The 20,292-nt window shown below is 41.8% G+C and overlaps 1 protein-coding gene across 3 annotated transcripts; it reads right to left on the reverse strand.

The window, feature by feature from the left end:
* Positions 1-4,946: 4,946 nt before the first annotated feature.
* anln (anillin, actin binding protein) lies at positions 4,947-19,754 on the reverse strand. Of its 3 annotated transcripts, none has more exons than XM_071499444.1 (24): positions 19,589-19,754; positions 17,701-17,851; positions 17,178-17,609; positions 15,688-16,022; positions 14,612-14,969; positions 14,162-14,364; positions 13,944-14,048; positions 13,726-13,837; positions 12,461-12,756; positions 12,224-12,372; positions 11,976-12,117; positions 11,717-11,852; positions 10,922-11,104; positions 10,447-10,573; positions 10,135-10,183; positions 9,572-9,625; positions 9,096-9,128; positions 8,983-9,001; positions 8,223-8,335; positions 7,927-7,980; positions 7,525-7,611; positions 7,309-7,416; positions 6,428-6,600; positions 6,055-6,316 (listed from the first exon to the last, which is right to left on the reverse strand). In XM_071499444.1, the coding sequence occupies exons 1-24, from the start codon at positions 19,604-19,606 to the stop codon at positions 6,202-6,204; spliced, it is 3,552 nt and encodes a 1,183-aa protein (XP_071355545.1). In that variant the 5' UTR covers positions 19,607-19,754; the 3' UTR covers positions 6,055-6,201. The 3 variants fall into 3 exon arrangements, with proteins under 3 accessions (XP_071355547.1, XP_071355545.1, XP_071355544.1); XM_071499443.1 differs by having other exon boundaries at positions 14,612-14,972; XM_071499446.1 differs by lacking the exon at positions 7,927-7,980 and having other exon boundaries at positions 4,947-6,316; positions 14,612-14,972.
* Between the last annotated feature and the right edge of the window lie 538 nt (positions 19,755-20,292).

The raw sequence follows: 20,292 nt of genomic DNA on the forward strand, positions 1-20,292 counted from the left end.
CAAAGCCTGCTATGACTATATACACATTTACATGAATATTTATGAAGCTTCACATTTTATTTTAATTCCAAAAAGCTTGATATCATTTGATTAACAATATTTTATTTTGAAGGCTGTATAGGTAGCGACCTTAATTTTGCCAACTAGACAGTGCGGCCTCATGTCTGCCTGTAACAGTGCGTCCCGTTGCATCATATATGATGCAACAATCTATGGTCTGTGGTGGCGTCACACAATACACTTGAGTTTGATGTAGAAATAGCTGCAGCAATAGTACAACCATTTACCAGTGAGAGCTGTGTGCCTGGAGACTTTTGTCTCAGCCAAATATATCAGCAGGTGCCTTAAAACTACATTGAAAGTCTGTGGATGTGATCAATTGAAGAGCTATTTTCTTTTCATTTTCTACAAAACTGCATTAAACTATTTATTACATGTTTACTCCACTAATTTTGGAGGGTGCCTCATTCCCTGCCAACTTGACCCTGCAGCCCCCACCTACAAGGTTGCATTGTGGTTGAAATAAACATCCTTAACACCATAAGCTGAACAGAGATAATGTACATTGTCACATAGAGGTTGGCATGGAAATGGAAAGGAAATGTATATGCATATTAGGAAAGACATATGGAAAACACAGCTTTAATCATATTTTACTACTATTTTACTACAGATTCAGAAATAATTCAGGCAGATGTTTGAAACAAAACCTCACAGTACATTTGGTCTGACAGCAGTTTTACATGGTCTGGTCTAAACCCTGCAGGTTCATGTAAAAGTAATGTGCTGGTGTCAACTGAACATTGGCAACAGACTTTAGTTGAATGGTATTTTTCTGGTGTTGGATTACATATACAGTTGGTATAATGTGTCAGGATACTGCTCGCCATATTTCTACATCCACAGAACAGTGCCAATCCTGTTAATGGCAAAGTGGGAATAAGTTTGTGGTGAAGGGTCTTTACATAAAATTTGTGAAGTGCTTGTTTTTTACTACCAAAATAATTAAAGAATTAATGTTGCCATGGTAATATCTTAGTAAGTTAATACTTTATTTAATCAGGAAGTCCCACTAAGATCAATATGTTGTTTCAGAATAGATCGGTGTACCAGAAAAACTGTAATACCTTTCCATGTAAGATCTAATGGTGAGTGAGGAAATGATCCTCTCTGGTGAAGCAAAGTGCACTGTTATAAACATAAAGATGGTCTTTAGTGGAGGTGAAGAGAAACATAATTTAGCTCTGTATATAAAATCAAGTAATTTAATCAGGTGTTCCACAGTAAACCTGTTGTCCCGCTAGATTCCCACAGTCTGTAGCCTCTGCTTTGCCCTGAAGGGTATGGATATGGACAGTTGGTAGGAAACTTGTAGTGAGACAATTCCTGCTCTGATTGTCTCCTTCTCCACCCGGGAGAAGCATGAACAGCACTGACTATTTGCTGAGTTTGCCCGCTCCCTCCACACCGGCCCAGCTCCCGCCAAACACAGGTCCAAGTCATGGGATGAGTATGGCAAGGAGGACGACTGCTATGTGTATAAGGCGGGGGACCCACTGCTGCCCTATCGATGACCTCTGTGGCCTCTTTGTATCAGCAACCCCCCACCACCACTACCACCAAAGCCTCTGCAAGAGGGCTTCACCACTGGCCTTGTCGCCCAGCAGCGCACCGGGAGAGACCGAGGGTTTCCTGTCCCATATGGCAGCCATCGTGGATTATGCCAGGCGGGAATGGAAGACACTTGTGTTAGCCGAGCCACCAGCAGTAACATACGGGCTGTACTGCACTATTGCCATCTTAGAGTGGAACAAGGGTGTTCCCTCCATTGAGTACGCAGTCAAGGTCTGCCTTCTTCCCTCAGCCCTTGTTTCCATCTGAGAGGGACAGAACCACAGCAGCCATGTTTGAGCACTGCTACTCCAGCGCTGCTCAGATGGTGGCACTGGGTAGCATCATGGCTTTTCATGGTGGCTCTCTTGATTAGCTCACTCACCAGTGCACTGAGCCGTTGGTGGAGGAGATCTTGCAGACAGTGCTGCAGGCTCTGTGCACCTCACCTGCAAGTGACGACTGACCACCTGGAGACAGAGGAAGGTGTCAGAGCAGCTGCGTTGGAGGAGGGAATAGCCTCACTCCAGAGGAAGGGAGCTATCATGACAGTTCCCCTGTTAGAGATGCCGAAAGGTTTTTCTCCCCATATTTCTTAGTTCCTTAGGAAGGAACTAAGAAATGAGGTTCCCCCCACAGCCTTGTCACGGGAACATCATGGTAAGAAGAGAACAGAGTGATAGACCAATGGTATGAAAAATATTCATTAAAAAGTCAGCATTATGTTTGACAGACTAAATGATACTGGGGGGAGCCAACTAAAGTTGTGGGTACCCAGCTCCCGATGTGAGCTGTCGCTATGTTAGCCTAAACAACATAACATTAGCATTTGTGGACATTGTGTGTGGAGAATTGCTACAACAGATGCCACCTGTCAAAATGTGTAGTACAGTCTGTCAATCACATGGTAGCCCCGCCCTAATGCAGCCCCTGCTTTATGGTCTATTTTCCTCTAAATGGACCATAATGTAAAAACTGAACATCATGTTGTATTGAAGAAGACTTGAAACTAGAGACTGAGACCATGAACTAATCAGGAAAACGTTTACTGAGGTAATAAATCAGTGAGAAGTAGAGACGTTTTCACATGGACATCAATACAATCAGACTTCTGTTTACAACCAGTGGAGTCGGCCCCTGATGGTCAGTAGATAGAATGCAGCTTTAAGGCTCTTCAGCACTGGCTTCACTTTTCAGAGTCTATGTCCTCTTTTATACACAGTCTATGTTCAATAAACGACTCTTGACATTGTTTTTTTCCCACAAGACACAGAGGACCTGTTGCTGCACCCATACTTGCTGCTGCTGTTCCACATGTTGGTGCTATTGTTTACCATCTGCCTTCCTTCCTCTTCTTCTTTCCATCACTTTTGATGTGAGACTAGGTTATTATGCTGCCCTCATCATCACATCTCCAGTGGGCAATCTAGGACACCTACGGTATCTTTTGTACCGTGGGTATTGTAGAAACCCTCACCATCACATTTTAAGAATTTTGGTACCACAGTATCAGTTCTCGTGACATCCCCAGTCAGTGGAGGATATCTGCTTTTCTGCAACTTGGTCGTCCACTTCTTGTGCATTCATACTTCAGAGACATGACTGCTGATTGGTGCTTGGGGCACTGTCTGAATCCCTAATGGCATTTGCCCTCTATGTTAACTAACAGCAAAGCCTGTTAGAGGGCGGAGCATGTACAAAATTATTGTTGGATATAACTCCAGTTCTATGAGTAAATGTGTAGCTCATACCTCTTCTACAAAAGCCCTTCCTCTTATAAAGTCAGTAATAGTTTGCAAGGGTGCAAGTATTAACACAATGAGGCTGTAAAGGTAGACTGGTGAGTAGATCGGGTTTTGTGTGTCTGTTACATTTAACAACCTCTGCAGTATCATGTAGCGACTTGTTAGGACTACTGTTAGGAATACTAATAACAGCTTAAAACACCACACTTGGGTATTTACTATGATGGTGTATTAAGGCCATTATTGATTAAAAAAAAATAAAATACAGAGCCAGGAGAGCGGGGTGATATTCTAAGATGAAATACAGAATTTTCAAGATTAAAGTGGTAAGTTGGAGAAAAAAAACTCAAGCAAACTCACCTGAGTAAGTGCAAGGTTCACATTCATCACACCACACATGCTGCCACTTGCCACATATTATGCCTGTAGCGGATGAACTAATCAAATTATAGCCAACATTGTTGGGACAGTTGGGAAATGCTCATGATTTTAGCCCAGAAACAGAAAACTACGTTGTAGAGTAAAAGGTGAAATAGTTTGAGCTTGTGATAACCACAGACCACGTTTCAGGCATCTAATCAAAAATCCATTTAAACCTGTTGATTTTGGGACATGTGAGCCAGAGGTTCAAAACTACTTGCTGTATTTTTAGGTTTTAGGACTCATTCCTGCAGCACTTTGAAGCTTTCTTGAGAGCCGCTTATTTAAAAAAAAAAACACATCACAGTCACCACTGCTCTCCCTCAGGTCCTCAGCAATACATCCACCAAGTTTAAAGTTGGCAGATGAACAGTTCTCAAGAAAAGTGAATTACAAAAAAAAAAATCCTTCATTTATATTTAGAAAGTGAAATTATAATCCCTTACACTGCTAGTTACTGAAAAAGGGCATTGTCTTTAGGAAGAACTGTGTTCATCTGTCCATAAGAGACCAAGAGACTTGGACATGGACTGATATAATCCATTAAATGTTTTAAATCCTGTTTGGACTTCGAAATGGTCCATGAATGGTCAAACAATATTCAGGACCAACTTTATAATTAAACTAAACTCAAAGATTTATCATCATGCTGACTCTTCTGGCCATTTACAAGCTCTCAAGAGTAAATTAAAGCTGCATTTTTTGGCTGCTTCAGGCAAGTAGAGCAAGCTGTCAAACCATCACCTTATACAGTTGTTGTGGAGAACATGTTCGCAAACGATGGTCTACTTCCACATCCAGCAGAGAAAATCAGCATTGATTTGGACTTGTGTGTCCACTAATTTTAACTCCACTTTGGTCTCCACCAATTTTGTTTTAGCTGCTTAGCGCTCCACTGTTTTAACTTCACTTTGTGTGTTGGTGCCGTGTCTTTAGTCTACAGTGGGTTTATCAGAACCTTTTCAGTGAAGACAGCTGCCTCCTGCTGCAGCAGCCTCAGTGTCTTTAGAGCTTTCACCAGCTCACAAAAATCATTTTCTTGTTCTTGTGCATGAACGACAACATGACATTAAAATATTTCAAAAGCAAAATTAACAGTTAAAGATTCCATTTAATATTGTTCATCAATAAAATTAGATTTTCAGAAAGAACCTTTAGTAACAGGATCCATTTTAGTCGGAGCAGGAATTTATTGAAGTCTCACTGATCCACATAAACCTGGTCAATTAAAGACTTGAGATAAAGGAGCAACTTAAAGTAAATAATGAAAGCTCTCATTTCCTGCTCATTCATGTTCTTCATGATGAAAATGTTTGTACAAGGTATAAAGAAACAAAGCAGTGTAGTTATGTAGATCTGTATTCATTATCAGCATGCTGATAAAGCATCATCTTTTACCTAAACAAGGATAACACATTGCCACACAGCTGCAGGCTCGCTGTAAAGTCTGTTACATACTCTGCATAAGCAACACAAGCAAAACCTGGAGTTGAGAATGTCTGACAGCATCATTTGCTGTTGCATTTACATTTTTTTTTTTTTTTTACATTAGACATGACAAAGTCCAATAACAAATATAGCCGACAAGTAGTAAACCGTGAGGGTACATCTCTAATATACAAATTTAAGGAATAAAAAATTATATCGACCAATATATATCAGATTTTTGAAACTGTCAAATATCAGTATTGGTTTTAGCCTTAAATTAGTGTTGGTAGGGCTGTGGTGAAGAGTATGTAACAGACCTTACCCCCACTTATCCAAAAGTTCAACTTCCACACTGCAACATTACATTAACATTAATGAAACAGTGCAAATAGAATGAAAGCTGAGTATAAAAGGTATCAAAAATCTGCATGGCAATGAAAAAAAAAAAACATCTGCATGTGCTGCCACAAGTTATAAAAGCTAATATATAAAGTGAAACCTTATCAAAAGCATCAGCAATGTTCTGTGCTGCCATGCAGGATAAAATATAGAGTATTCATTCAGTGATAAAACTGTGGTGCTTCAATTAATATTCATCTGCATCTTCAGCACCATTTATATATTGATCTCAGCAATGAAACCAAATAAGTTAAAGTCATACACCATGCATCAAGCACACCGAGTGCTGGCATTAACATAAAGAGGTGGCAGCTCAACAACACCTAAAACCAAAGTATCAAATCAGTGTGGAAATGTATACAATATAGTAGCAACCCAGACTCCTGCACAAAATACTGTACTGAAATGTTTCATATCTATGGCTTTGTCCACTTTCCTCTGAGCTACAACGTCTGTGTTTCTTTACTTGTCTCCTGTAAAATATCAATATAAGTAAAAATATTTAAAACAATTCTCATACTGTATTGCACTTAGTAATTGCATGTGTCACAGATATTGACAGTCCAAAAGATAAAGGGGTTGTGACAAAGTGCAGTGATTACAGTGGCCTGTAACAAGCATCTGGCTGCCACATACGCAGATCCACCAGAATCTGGTTCAGTTTCTTCATCCACAGATTCCTCTCGTCCTTGGTGTCAGCACTGAGCCAGTTCCTGCACAGAAAAACAATCAGTGCTCAGCAACGGCAACGTCACTGTGATCTACAGACAAACTCATTCAAAGTGACATGTTCGGGTCTGTGTGCATTAACAACAGGTACTTACTTGGTGACACACATGGTATTCATGCACTGACTGACTAGTGTCTCTTTGTCATCATCTCTTTGTGGTCTGACTGTGATGAGCTCAAATGTGTTTGGTCTGGCACAAAACTCTCTGTTGGCTGGTTCCACTTTCTGACTTGTGCAGTTAGCCAGGTTGATGCGACCGATGGGATTCTGCCAGAGGAAGCAGCAGAAAAAACAGGGTCAGTGCAGAAACACAGGGTGTGCCTGTATCAGGCTCGCTGCTCCAGGCTACTTCCTGAATTTACTTTGGGCCAAACTCAGAAAAAAAACATTGACAGTGGTCTGTGCTGCGACACAGGTTCAACAGGTCCAGGATATCTTTTCATTGTCTGGCTTCACTGAGCCCAACATTGTCTGTGCTGATCACATGTACTACAAAGCTGGTTATCAACTGGCCCTGTTAGCTATGTGTTCATATGAAAGTGGTGCCGTTGTTAATATAAGCAACATCAGAACCATGAATAAAGTATTAATGTGTTAGGTAAATTCAGGTATAGTGATATTCAACAAGGTGAAGTGTAAACAAAGCAGAAGTAAAAGGAAACACTAGAAATAGTTTCCAATGATTGGTATGATGTTAACAAGTGAACCAGTTGTAGGACTGAAAACCCAGAGTTAACCTTGAAGGTGCCTTGATGACCTCACATCCTGCTTTGTAGTACAGACCTCAGGTTCATGTAAAAATCATGTTCATTTAAGCTAGAGCTCACTCTCATGTTGTTTCTCTGAATCTCTAACAACAAAGGTAGAGAGAGTTTCATCTAGTGTTGAGTATTTAAAAAAAAAAGTATCCATACAAAAGGCAGGAACAGCTGCTCCATGATTAATAAAACAAAGATGCTGTTTAATGGAAGTTACCTTGCGCTTCTCATCGTCTGGGTAGGTCCAGTAGGAGATGTAGTACCCTGACAGGACACACCACCTCCTGTGCCAGGCTCCAAATCCACTTACATCCTCAAACATCGTCTGGTTTAAAAAAAAAAAAAAAAAAAGGATTACAATTGCAACACATCAGTAAACCAACACCTCAGCATTAGTCCATGTGTGGTGATGAGTTGACCCGCTCCCACTCACCAGGAAGCCCCTCTCTTCCACCTTTGAGCCAACTTCACACTGCATCTTGAGGTAGATGTGGCCCTCCAGGGGGCACAAGAACGGCACCTTGAATTTACAGTAGAGACACTTGATGAAAAGATTCCACATCATGGTCACAATTTAGAAATGTTTAAGAAACATGATGTGGTTAAACAAAGATTCAAATGCAGGTCTTATTCTGAGATGGTTAACCTGGGTTGTTTACAAGCACCTGATGACCACAGACAGGTGAGCAGCTGTTTACATCCCCCAGTGAGAGCAGATGAGGTTGATAATGTTAGGATGATATCATGCAGCTCAGAGTGTCCCTTGTTATAGTGCGTCCACCCTTCCCCACACAAGCACAACAGAAGAAACAACAGACAAAGGGCTGATAGTAACCTTGGTATGAAACATGCCACTGAGTAGTTCCCTTTCACATCCTTCATATTTGATCTAAAAGAAAGATATCAAGGCAGGTGAATGATTGCACAGGCACGACATACCGCCCTCTGACAGTCTCTGTAAAGCCTGTACACAGACGTAGGACTAGAATCCAAGTGAGCCATTTGTTGGTGTGGATATTAGACCAGCCACATATGAAAAATGCAGAATAAGAAGAAAACTAAAGTGCTCTGAGAGTGTGAATATGGAAAGACACAGAGAGAATCTGAAAGAGACATTAACATCTTCTGTACCTTCTCCAGAGCGAATTTGTTTTTCCCAATAGAGGACAGAGTGAGCTTGTGTGATCCAACCAGGACGAAGTTACTGGTGCGAACAGCATTGGGGCCTCCTGGACTGGCCACAACTACAGGAGCAGAGGGATAACCACATATGAAGCCAACACCATGAGGATTAGTGTGTTCTCAGGAGTAAAACAGATAACAGCTGTGGAGCATCTTCTTTGTCTGAGAACTTAACTACAAATTCATGAGTAAGCCTTCCTTATGTGCATGTGCCTAATGTTACAAATACAAGGCTGTTTACCAGGGAGGGAGGGCCTGACTAAGATGTTACCGAGTTATGCATTATGGGAAGTGTAGGATCAAGGTGCTTGACCCATACTAGGAAATAACTAGAATTTTATGCTGAGTCCAAGTGGACATTTGTGCTGAACTTGAAGGGTTTCTCTTGGGGACTTGGAGATGTTTGTCAGGTCATTGTGTTATTGTGTCCACGAGAATGGGACAGTAATGTAAAGACAGACAACCCAAAAACAATCTGCCTCCAGTGCTGGCAGTTGCTGGTGTGGAGGCATAAAAATTAAGAGTCTGCTTCTGCTACTTTTTTTGACACTTCTCATTTTATATACAGCTCTCCAAGTCTCCCAGCGTTAACACGTGCCCACACCTCGTGGCTTCTACCTACCCTCATCCTAAGATGCAAAATTATTTATTACATTTGACTTGTTAGTACAAACTTTTGTTTCGTCTGATTTTACACTTAGAGACGCACCTGGTGTCTGTCCACTTTTCTGCAAGACAAAAGAGACAAAGGAACAAATTAATTCAATTTTGAAATTCTTGAGGGAAACAAGCTGCAGCAGAAAATAGGTTTGAAAATCTTACAGTGATGCCGAGGAATCTCTTTGGAGTGATAGCCTATGGAGAGAAAAGTAAAGCAAAAAATGGTTTCTTCAAATGTGACAGTATATGATCTGACAGAGGATGCGCGTCTTGTTTATATTATTTTCCACTGAATTAAACAACTACAGAGAGCAGAGTGCAGGGAAAGTGACATTTTAACACAGAGTGCTCACCCACCAACAAGTAAGGGGTATAATACAGAAACTATTCATACCGACATACACAAATCATGTGCTTCATGAACCTGTCTCCAGATCTCTCTCACTCACACACACACACACACACACACACACACACACACACACACACACACACACACACACACACACACACACACACACACACACACACACACACACACACACACACACACACACACACACACACACTCTTTTGAGGTTGTTCCATTCATCTGTCAGTGTGTTTCCATCTGGTAAAACACAACAGAGGGGATTTACCTTTGATTTGCTGGGTTTCTTCTTCTTGTCACTGCAGACCTCACGTTTCTGCACCTGAAGGTGTCATTGGTCAAAGCACATGATGGTCATGTGTCAGAAATCAGTTGCCCCTTTTAAACAGAGATTCTGCTATATTGCCGCTAAGACCCTCCACTGTTAACAGTGCATTGAAATCAGATTTATGTTTTTCACCGTTGAAATATCTTTTCAAGTGCACATGAACAAACAAGCAGACACAAAGGGGAAAAACAGATATGTGTCAGTATTTGCAGACACTCCTTGATGCAGCATCTGTATTGAAATTGAAACATTTGTACTGAGGCAGCCAAATTCCACTGGTTGATGATTTGTTGCATTACACTTCTGCAAATGCCTTTATTCAAAAATCCTGAGACCGACAGATTTGCTATGAAATTCTTAGATGTGGCAAACAAAGGAGATGAATGTCAAAGCTGTGTTAAAAAGAGGTTTATGGGTCGTGTTTACAAAATAAAAGACTCCAAATGAAACTAGAAAATACAGAACATATGTGATCAGAGCATAACAATGGTGGAGACACTCACCAGCCCATAGACCTCAATATCAATCACAAAGTCACTGGAGACATCAGATCTGAAAGTGAAGGGGGTGCAATATTCAACAATCATGATCAACACAACCATATTCAATGTGCAAAAGCATAAAGTTAAAATGTTTATCAATCAGCATTGAACAGGAACAGATCAGAGTGTTGATTCTGATAATTACTAACTTCTTCTTTAACACATTCAATTTAGCCAAACAACCAAACTAATTGTCACAACACCAATAATAATCAGTCATTATCAAATCACATGGTGTGTATTCTTCTCTATGAGCAGGAGTGTTTGACTTACATGGTGAACTTGGTGGGGAAGGTGAGGGTGTCTCCACTGAGGCCACGGTGTGTGCTGGCCAGCGGCGTGGCCACAGTGTTCTCTGCTCCGGCCCGGAGCATGATGAAGAAGGAATGTTTGGTCGAGTCTGAAATAATGAAAAGAAAGAATAATGCTGATAACCATCAGTACAAACAGAGACTAAACCCAGATAAAGCTCCCATGAAAGATCAACCTCAGGACTAGGACTAGAAGAAACTTTAAAACTAACCATACTGAAGGTGTGACCATGAATCAAGAGAAAGTAGTAGTTTCTAACATGAAGATCAGAATCAGTCTATTACAGCCGACCATTAAGACACAGCCACACACAGAGATGGTGACGTACAATACTGAGCATTAGTCAGAGACAGCTGAAGCCAGGAGCAAATGTTGAACAACAGGAGAGTCTTACTTTAAATTACAGAACTGAGGTAAACACGCGTCTTGGATCTACCTGGCTTGTTGGCAGTGGAGCAAACAAAGTCTGCCTTCAGAGGCAGGCGTAACTCCTGCAGGGTGATAGAGCCCTTGGAGGCCAACATGCTGGTGGGTTCTGGGGCCGCAGGGGTCTTTTTCTGTCCTGCTGGTCCTCCTCTCAGCTGGTCCAGCTCTGCCTTCAGTGCCTCCCTCCTCTCCACTGGGTCAAAAAGAAAACAAAGTCAAGCTTTGAGACTACCACTAGGTGTCACCAAAGGGTACACATTGGGTATGTATAACATATACTGACTGACTGTTATGGTGGCGCTGTGGAAGTGTGACTTCATTATTTATACAAGGCAGCTAATTGAGTGTATTAGCATTTGTTGTTCTTCTGATTCCAAATGCAGCTTGTTGGTCATACAGGTTAGTGAAGCGTAAGACCTCAAAGTGAGCTGAGTGATTAAAGCTCCATACAGTCTAAAGGTAGATGTCCATGTGTGTTTTGGTCACAAAGCAGGTCTAGGTTCTATATTAATACTGTGAAGGTATCAAAGCCTCAGTCCAGAGAAATGCACATAGCCTGTATTCAGATATAGTTGTCACAACAAAGCAGTCACTGCTCTCAGCCACGCCCCCACCACAGCCCACACTGTAGAATTTGAAATGTTTATCTGAAATCTGCTTCATATTTATTCAGTATCTAGTAGAGGTAGAGTAAGTGATTCTACACTGCCAAATTCAGCGTTCCAAAATTTTCCATGATGTGTGAGAGCTGTGCAAATGTGCACAGAATAAGTCATGTGCTCGTCTGGTGTCTGGATGAACTCACTTGCCACTAGCAGCAGCCTCTCTGCTTCAGCCTCCACCTGGGATCCTTTTCCATGCTCCTCATCAGTGCAGCAGTTGAGAGCCTGACTGGCCTGATGGATAACTGTCTGCTGCAGGTTCATCTCATTGGTCAGAATCTACGGAAACAAAACAGAGTTATCGTCCATCCCACAGAGGGAAAGTGAAACTTGTTTCTGACACATTCTACTGCCACAGTTGAGCCTTTTCTCTTCTTCATTTATAAAGTCTTGGTTCCAAACCTTCGTCTTCTGTTTGATGCTGAAGAGGCTGGATCCTCTGGGCTCCTCTGCTCTGTGAGAAACATCCTCTTTTCTCACAATAACCTGCTTCACACTGGGTCTCTCAGTCTCCTTCACTCTGGTGGACCTGTATGCATCAATGCTAACACACACAAAACATATGTATATATGAGATTCATATTTACTGTAACAGTTAGGACAGGAAACTTAAACAAACATCTGCCTGAGTGCTACATGGGAGAATTCACCTGTACAGCAGTTTGTGGTCTTCATCTGAGGCATCGATGCTGTCTGAGGAGGCGGTCCGTATCATCTCAGTCCTCTGGAACTTGCTGGGACTGGAAACACTGTCTGGAGTCTTGTTCTTCACAATGAATGAACTGGCTGGAGTTGATGTCTGCACAAAGACATGAAGAACATGCTGTTTATTGTGAAGCTCTTTAACTGTTCTCTGATGTAGTAACACTGGTGATGTTGGTGCCTACCATCATCCTCCTCTCTGGACTCTTCACAACAGCAGCCACAGTCTCTGCCAGTGGAGCGAGGAGGGACATGGAAGAGATATTCAAAGCATCTTCCTCCTCATCCTCCCCCTCCTCATCGTCACTCTGCTCCAGGACTCCATCAAACAGCTCGTTGATAACTGCTGAGTTGATGGACTGGTCCACGTTCATCTCTCTCTCAGTGACCACCTCCTCGTCTTCTGGTCTCTCATCAGTATGGACAGCCTCCCTCGGGGGACTGGATGTCGGTGCTGGAGGCGAGACCACCAACCCATGACCTGGTATTTAACATAATCTATGTTACAAACAGATCTCAACTCTTACACTTGTTGATTCTCAATCCTGCTGTGTCATTCAAAACCATCTTTTTGCTTCAAGCTAAATGGATGTACTGCAAACACAGTATTGGGAAAATTACTGCCAAATGTCAGAGATGAAGAGAGCGAGAGAGCAAGAGTGAGAGAGATCTGAGTGAAAATATTGAAATCGCAGTGTGGCCAAGTGCAGTTTGATAAAGGTATATTTGATAAATGCTGCATTGTTTTTTTGCCTTAAGTGGTAGTGTGGTGGTCAACATTGTATTCTTAATAATGGTTTTGCATCAGACTCTACTATCACAATCACTCCACTAGTAAAATGCATATTATTCTGCAATTCAAATAATGCAGAAGGCAGTACACTTTTGGAATTGATATAATGACTGTATGATGAACTAGAACCACTGCTGTGTGGTTGTTTCCTCCACCAACCAGCCAAGTTACATGAACTATGGTCACATCTCTCCTTCCTGAGTTATAGCATTGAATAATATCCAGATGTGTTTTTGCAAAACATTATGATGTCACAGTGAAGTTGACCTTTGATCTTTTGGATATGAAATGTCATCACTTCATTTTATCCTGACAGATATTCGAGTTAAATTGAGTCATAATTAGTGAATGCTTTGTGAGTTATGGCCAAAAACGTGTTTTGTGAGGTCACAGTGACCTTTGATCAGTTCAAACTTGTTACTGAGATATTGTGTTGACAGGAATGAGGTAGACGGACAGACAGACAACTTGAAAGCATAACAACGAGGCTTGGCTTTGAGAAGCCCAAACTTTTTCCAGTTTGACTGAATTTTGCCCCGGTGACAACAAGCTTCATGGATAAAAGAACAATAGCCAATTCTAAGACATGACCCCTCAAACATCTGGACAATATCAAATACAAGTGTTCAGTCACCAGTCTGAAACATCACAGAGTACCTGGAGGAGTGACCATGGTGGGCGTGTCTGTTTTCTTAGTCAGCTGTGCTGTAGGTTCATCCTGTGGTTCACATGGGGCAACTCCACTCTCCACAGGCTGGACTAGCTGTTCCTGAGAAGCATGGTATCTGTTAAATATCATGTTTTCTGAGCCCCATTGTGAACAGAAAACTGTTCTGAGTGATACTTGTCTGTCAGATAAATGTTTGTCAGTCAACCTTGATGTCTGAGCTTTTCTTGGTTTCAGTTGCTTCTTCTTTCTTCCACATGTTGTTCCCCTTCTGGAAGCGAGAGCGAATCTGAGCCAGCTCAGACTCACGCTCCTGAAGTGCAGAAGGTTTTTTAATTATCATCGTCTCATTTTGTTATGATAATGTCAAACAAAATGATCACAACAATAAGAAGATATACTATAGTATCTGGAGCATTAACCTACCATCTTCTGTCTTTGGGCGAGATCAGCAGTGGTTGTGTTTGCAGCCTGGGCAGCTCTGAGTCTCTCCTGTACCAGTCTGGTGTTTGGTGTGACTGCTGGGGTTACAGTGGAAGTCTTCGCCTGGATCGCGCCCCCTACTGGAGGACTGTGGGTGGTACGCTCCTGGCACCTCTCTCCAAAGCGCTCCAGGAAAGACTTTACACCTGTTGGAGAAGGAAAGCAGCATTTTCTCTCAAACAAGTGGAGGAAACTACAATCTATCTGTTAAACATTTGTGTAAATGATTTAAAAAATATAAGGACTTAGATAAATATAAGATAGAGGTCTGCAAGTTTTTCCTAATCCATTAGGTGGCAGCCAGAACATGATCAAAAGATAATTTAAGAAACTGATAAAAATGCAGCTGGAGTTTGTTTTGTTACTGTTCACATGAATTGCAAAATGACTCACCAGGACCTCCAGCATTTGCCTTTTCCTGGTGGACAGAGGGGGCAACAATGGCAGGCTTGGCACAGAGCTCTGGCTTCTGGGGGCTGGCTGTGGGGTTAAGACCCCTGGAGAGGACCTGATTCTTCATGGGGCTTTGAGGCACAGATGTTGAGGAGGAGGGGCCAGCCTTCTGGGGACTGGATGGGAGCACCTTTCCATGGCTGATGCTCTTCTGAGGACTACAGGTGAACGTTGTGCCCTGGTTGGATCTCTTCTGAGGACTGGTTACTGACTGAAGTGCTGGTCTGGGTGCTGGGGTATCAGTCTTCTGAGGGCTTGGGAGAACAGCTTGGCTGGACTTGACAGGGGAATACACAGCCTGCTGAAAATAAAACCAGTCAGGTCAGGTCTCTAGAAGTCATATTCCAAAACATCATCCTGGTGGCCTAGTGGTTCACGTGCAGTGGAATACAATCCAGGAAGTACAGTCTGAATAACACATTTGTAAATTTGATGCTTATCAACATTGCCCAGTGGTTTATAATAAAATAAGGATCAACTCTGGAATCATCCACTTTATCCCTTATCGAGTAAAACATAACAGTAACACTATTCACCATACTGATTAATCTGAAAAGAATACACATTTGCATGTGTCTGATTGGCAGATGCAGTGTTGTCAGATGACACTACATTTACCAGAGCCTTCTGCACTGGGGCCACTGCTGTGTCCTCGGTGGGCAACAGGAAGAATGAGATTTAATTCTTAAAGAAATATTTTACTATTTAAAAAAAGTAAGGATAAGAAAAGTAAGTGTCATAAATACAAATATTCACAGACATTCTCAGAATGAGTATCTACCATATTCACATAATGCAGTCAGAAGCATTGTGTGTTCTTTTGAGCAAATGAATGAAGCACCATCACTGCTGTTCAGGGTCTTCAGAGCAGATCTGGCAGAGTCACAGAGTCTTATACTAATTAAATTTACTATACTCATAAAAATTTAAAAAGCAGCCAAATTCACTGAAGCAGGCGGCTCATAGAGCAGGCAGACATAACTAAAGAATGAGACAATGCCAGCAGGTGCACCCACCTGATTAGAGATGGAGGTGGGCTTGCTGCTTGTTGTTGAACTGGCCACCACGTGGCCTTCAGCAGCACTTGGCTTAGTGCTGGCAGCCACAGTGGCATTTCTGACGGCTAACTTGGGAACAGCTTTAACAGGCTTCTCTTTTACATCCTCTCTGGGGATATTAGCGTGGCTCAGGTCGTCTTCCCAGGATCCAATGGTGGCAGCGAGATTGGCCAACCTGCCTCTCCTCCCCAGTGGTGTTTCTGAGGACACGGAGGGGACGGCAGCTGGTGGGACCTCAACTTGCCTCTTCAACAGGGACAGGGGGGTACAGTGAGGAGCTGCATCAGAAGTGTCTGAAAATGTAGTAATATGATTAATTTGGGAGGGGACAAATTATATGACTGTTGACAATTAGCATTTGCAAACCCTCAAATGTGGTGAAATCACAAACCTTTTGTGCTAAAAAAAAAAAACAACTGAAAAATCAGAGGTGGAGCATTTTTCTCTTGACACTGTGGCCTTTTCTTCCTACCCACCTGATGTTTACTGGCTCTCTTAACAGTAATGGCCCAACTGAAAACTGGCAGGTGTGAGATTCACAAGAGCACAGTGCCCCCCCATAACTCTTAAATGGAAGAAGTTTGGAACAATCAGGACTCTTCCTCGAGTTGAGCTTCCACATCTCCACTCAGGACCATCACGTTCTTTGTCATCTTTCTTACCAAGACCCTCTCTCAGATGCTCAGTTAGTCCGGTCGTTCAGCTCGAGGAAGAGTCCTGGTTGTTCAAAACTTCTTCCATGTAAGACTGATGCAGGCCACTGTGCTGTTGAGAATCTTCAATGCAGCAGGATTTTTTTGTATCCTTCCCCAGATCTGATCCTCAACAGAATCCTGCCTCTGAGGTCTGCAGCAGCTCCTTCCTCCTCATGGTTTCTGCTCTGATCTGCATCGTCAGCTTTGAGATCTTATATAGACAAACTCATGCCTTTCCACATCATGTCCAATCAGCTGAGTTTACCACAGGTGGACTCCTATCAAGCTGCAGAAACATCTCAAAGATGACCCAGAGAAATGAGAGGAACCTGAGCTACATTTAGTGTAATAGAAAATTGAATACTTATGTCAATGTGATATTTGAGTTTCTCCTTTTTTAAAAATTTGCAAAATGTTCTTGCTCTGTCATTACAGGGAACTGAGTGAGGCTTGATGAGGGGAAAATTGCTGCAACATAGCGAAATGTGAAGAAAGTGACTTTGTAAACGAATTGAACATGAAGAACAGTACTAATGTGATAATGTAATGACCATTGAGTACACATGTCAACACACTGATGGACATCACAGCTGGTTTGATCTGTGAGAAGATGGTCTCTAGTTTTGGTTTATTCACACCTTGATCTTGGATTCTATCTTTAAATACTGACTGTTTCATTAAAATAAAATAATTTTATCAAAGCTAAATGAAATCAATATAAATTATCTAAAAAAGCTCATAACATATTCTTACCATCGCCATCCCAACATTTTCTTTGTTCAGCTAGCCTGTGTAGACGTGACTTCATGCCAGCAGCACATGGAGCTGGATCTTCCACCAGGTCCTCCTTGGTCCTCTGGAGAGCTGCACTGGCAGGTGCCATCTCTGCTTCTGTGCTGCTCAGATTATCAGGAGCAGGGGTGACAGCCATCTTCTCTGGCTCTGGCTGTTCAGTTTTCAGCTGCCCTGGCTGAGACTGGACAGCAGAGCGGGCAGCAGTCTTCTCCAGGGAGGAGGAATGTCTGCTGCCTGGCCCCATTGGAGGCTTCTTGTCTGTTGGAGGATCCGAAGGCACAGGGGCCACAGGGCGTGTCGGCTCTTGGTTCTCCTCACCAACTGCAAGCTGGACGTTTTCCCCTGAGCAGCGGCGCTTTGAGGGAGAAGGCTTGGAGGACACTTGTGGCACTGGAAGGAAGTGGTGGAGAAATATAAGCAAAGATACTCAAACTAAAAGGACAAGTCTCAGAGCAGTGCAATACAACATACATGGTCATACCTTTATCAACAACTGGCTCACTAATCACACTATTGGTGTCAGCCAGTGGCTCTCTGGGTCTTTTGACCATCTGTCTGTTTGTTGCATTTGGTCTCTCAGCCATTTTCTTCTGCAGGTTTTCTCTGCGAGCCCTGGTCCGCTCCAACAGTTTCTGTTTGGACAACAACAACAACAACAACAACAAGAAAAAACAAAAACATTTTTTACTCCCACAGCCACTTTATACTCAGAGGATGGAAAGAACCACCACTTGTTCAGTGTTTTATTTATTGTATTTTATAAGTACAATACAACATCATCACCACCACAAGCTACAGCCTCAAAAATTACCACAGAATTTACAGATTGTCTTAACATGTTCCATTATAACTTTTACAAAGATATTATCTATAGCTGGGTTATTGTATTGGTTTGCTTTATATTGTTCCATGGGTGTTACTGAAACTTCGAGGTTCAAAGCAACAACTTGTAAGTGTTCATAAATTTAGTTGCTCTGCGTGTCCTTGAATGATAGTTCAGCATTTTGTTAAATATGATTATTCATTTACAAGGTCAACACCAGTCTCGTGTATATGTTAAAGCTGGATTTATACTTAATGCAAATGGTTAACGGCAGTCATACACACCAATATCTTCTGCAACACTTGACTCAAGTATGGATTCCTAATTATATCATAACTAGAACTGCACAATTAATTGAAATATAATCGAAATCACAATATGGTCAAGTGCAATAGCCAAATCGCAGGAGCTGCAATTTTTTTTTTGATTAAGTTAAAATGTATCTGAACATTGTAGTGCATTCTTAGCACCATAAGTGTTGTGATGCTACAGAGACACCACAGCCTACAAATCATATTGTAGTACACAGGTCATGTTGACACTTTCAGAATTGGAGTTAAATCCAAGTAATGACAGAATAGAAGACTAGTCCCATACAGGCGCCTTTCATTCGCTGTAATCTTCATGCACAACCATAAATCCCCCTTAAGTAAAGAGCTGGAGCCAGATGGGCTACTTTAACAAGCAGCATTTCACACAAAACAGTCCTTCTCCACCAGAGATAAAAAGGCCTCTGTTTGCGTGCCCTCGTTGTTCATATGACATTCCTTTCCCTTGGCCTCATACAGAGTCTGTCACAGTCTGATTTACTGTGCTGTACCTTAACTGTGCAAGCCTCAACACATTCTTGTAGCTGCACCGCCTATACACTTTCTCCAGGCACTGTGGAAAAGCTGAAGTCACATTTTGCAGCATTCCTCAGGAATGAGCCACTCCTGCTTCCTAGATTTGAAATTTCAAACTCTACTGGCCAGGACACCCGAGTAGCAACAGTTGTTAGCAGATAGTCACTCCTGACTAATTTCTAGTTTTAGCTTGCATCAGACAAAAACAGAAAATCGAGCAAAGAGGGCCAAGTGTTGGGTGGTTTCCAGCGTGACACATTCCATCGCCTTACATGGAGACAGACTCATTTCATTTGAGTAACGATGACTGTGGTATGCTTTTGGTTGAGTGAACTAATGAGTATATGGATATGGATGTCATATTACAATGCTATATCAGAAATCAGTCGATCAGCCGCCTGACTTCTACAGAGCTACATATTCAGCAGCACTTGGCCACATAGACAAGACAAAGAATCAACACGTGACATGTTTTCATTGCCATTCTGTCCACGTATTACCATCTCTTTTTGTATGGTAACGTTGGCTTACGTTTATGAGCTATCGAAATTAAGAAGTTGGTGTCTTACCGTAACTAACTTGTATCTAATAAGAGTGTAAAAAAATAGGAAATATTGGCATTAGCCGGTAACATAAACGCAGCTATATCAACGTTGTGTTAGCTAGACATCTACGATTACTTCAGATAACTCTTGACTCACCTCAGTAAATGGATCCATTTTGGGCGATTTATCCTACTCGAGCGATATTTCAATTACTGGGTATTTCAAAAGTCTTGTACACCACTATGTGTACACATACAAAGCGAGGCGAGCTAAGCGACACCCAGCTTCTCTTCTCTCCTCTCAGTTCCTCTTCTCTTTCTCGCACAAAACAACTTCTGTTCAAATTTGAATTTCAGCGCTGCGCCTACTGCGCAGACTCCAACCGTTGAACGAATCGCTTGAGGACCAATCAGAATGAACGAGGCGAGCTGTACTTGTCAGCCAATCACAGCCTGGGTGGAAAAAAAGATGTCACCGTTTGTCAAGCACTTTGGAATCAAATGCAGAAACCAACATTTAGGTTGTATGCTGACTAAATACACAGATTAAATTTCGATTGATGTAATAAACAGATGATTATTATCATTATATAAATATATAAACATGCAATATATTTTTTTTTATTCTTAATTCTGAATGGTGGTCAGATAAAAAACTTATTTTCTATTTAAAAATGGATAGTGGGTAATTAAGTCAGGCTAGGAGATTTCCCATTTAAATTGTCACCTACATTGAATGTAAGAATGAATTTAGTCCTTTGCTCGACCCAGCAGTGTAAACTATGAGATATAATAGCCTTTTATTATAGATTTTTTAAGGAGTCATTGTTGTTTTGTCAGTTAGTTGTGGCAAAGATCTCA

Source organism: Trachinotus anak, unplaced genomic scaffold, assembly GCF_046630095.1.
Source record: "Trachinotus anak isolate AG129_WGS33_773 ecotype Australia unplaced genomic scaffold, CSIRO_AGI_Tana_v1 ptg000016l, whole genome shotgun sequence".
Taxonomy (NCBI): Eukaryota; Metazoa; Chordata; class Actinopteri; order Carangiformes; family Carangidae; genus Trachinotus; species Trachinotus anak.

Excerpts from the sequence above, each read along its gene's own strand:
- anln (XM_071499443.1), bottom strand. Across the intron at positions 10,574-10,921 it reads CTCCACTGCCAACAAGCCAG|ACTCGACCAAACATTCCTTC; the intron begins GTAGATCCAAGA and ends TCATTATTTCAG. Across the intron at positions 6,317-6,427 it reads AATACCATGTGTGTCACCAA|GAACTGGCTCAGTGCTGACA; the intron begins GTAAGTACCTGT and ends TTTTCTGTGCAG.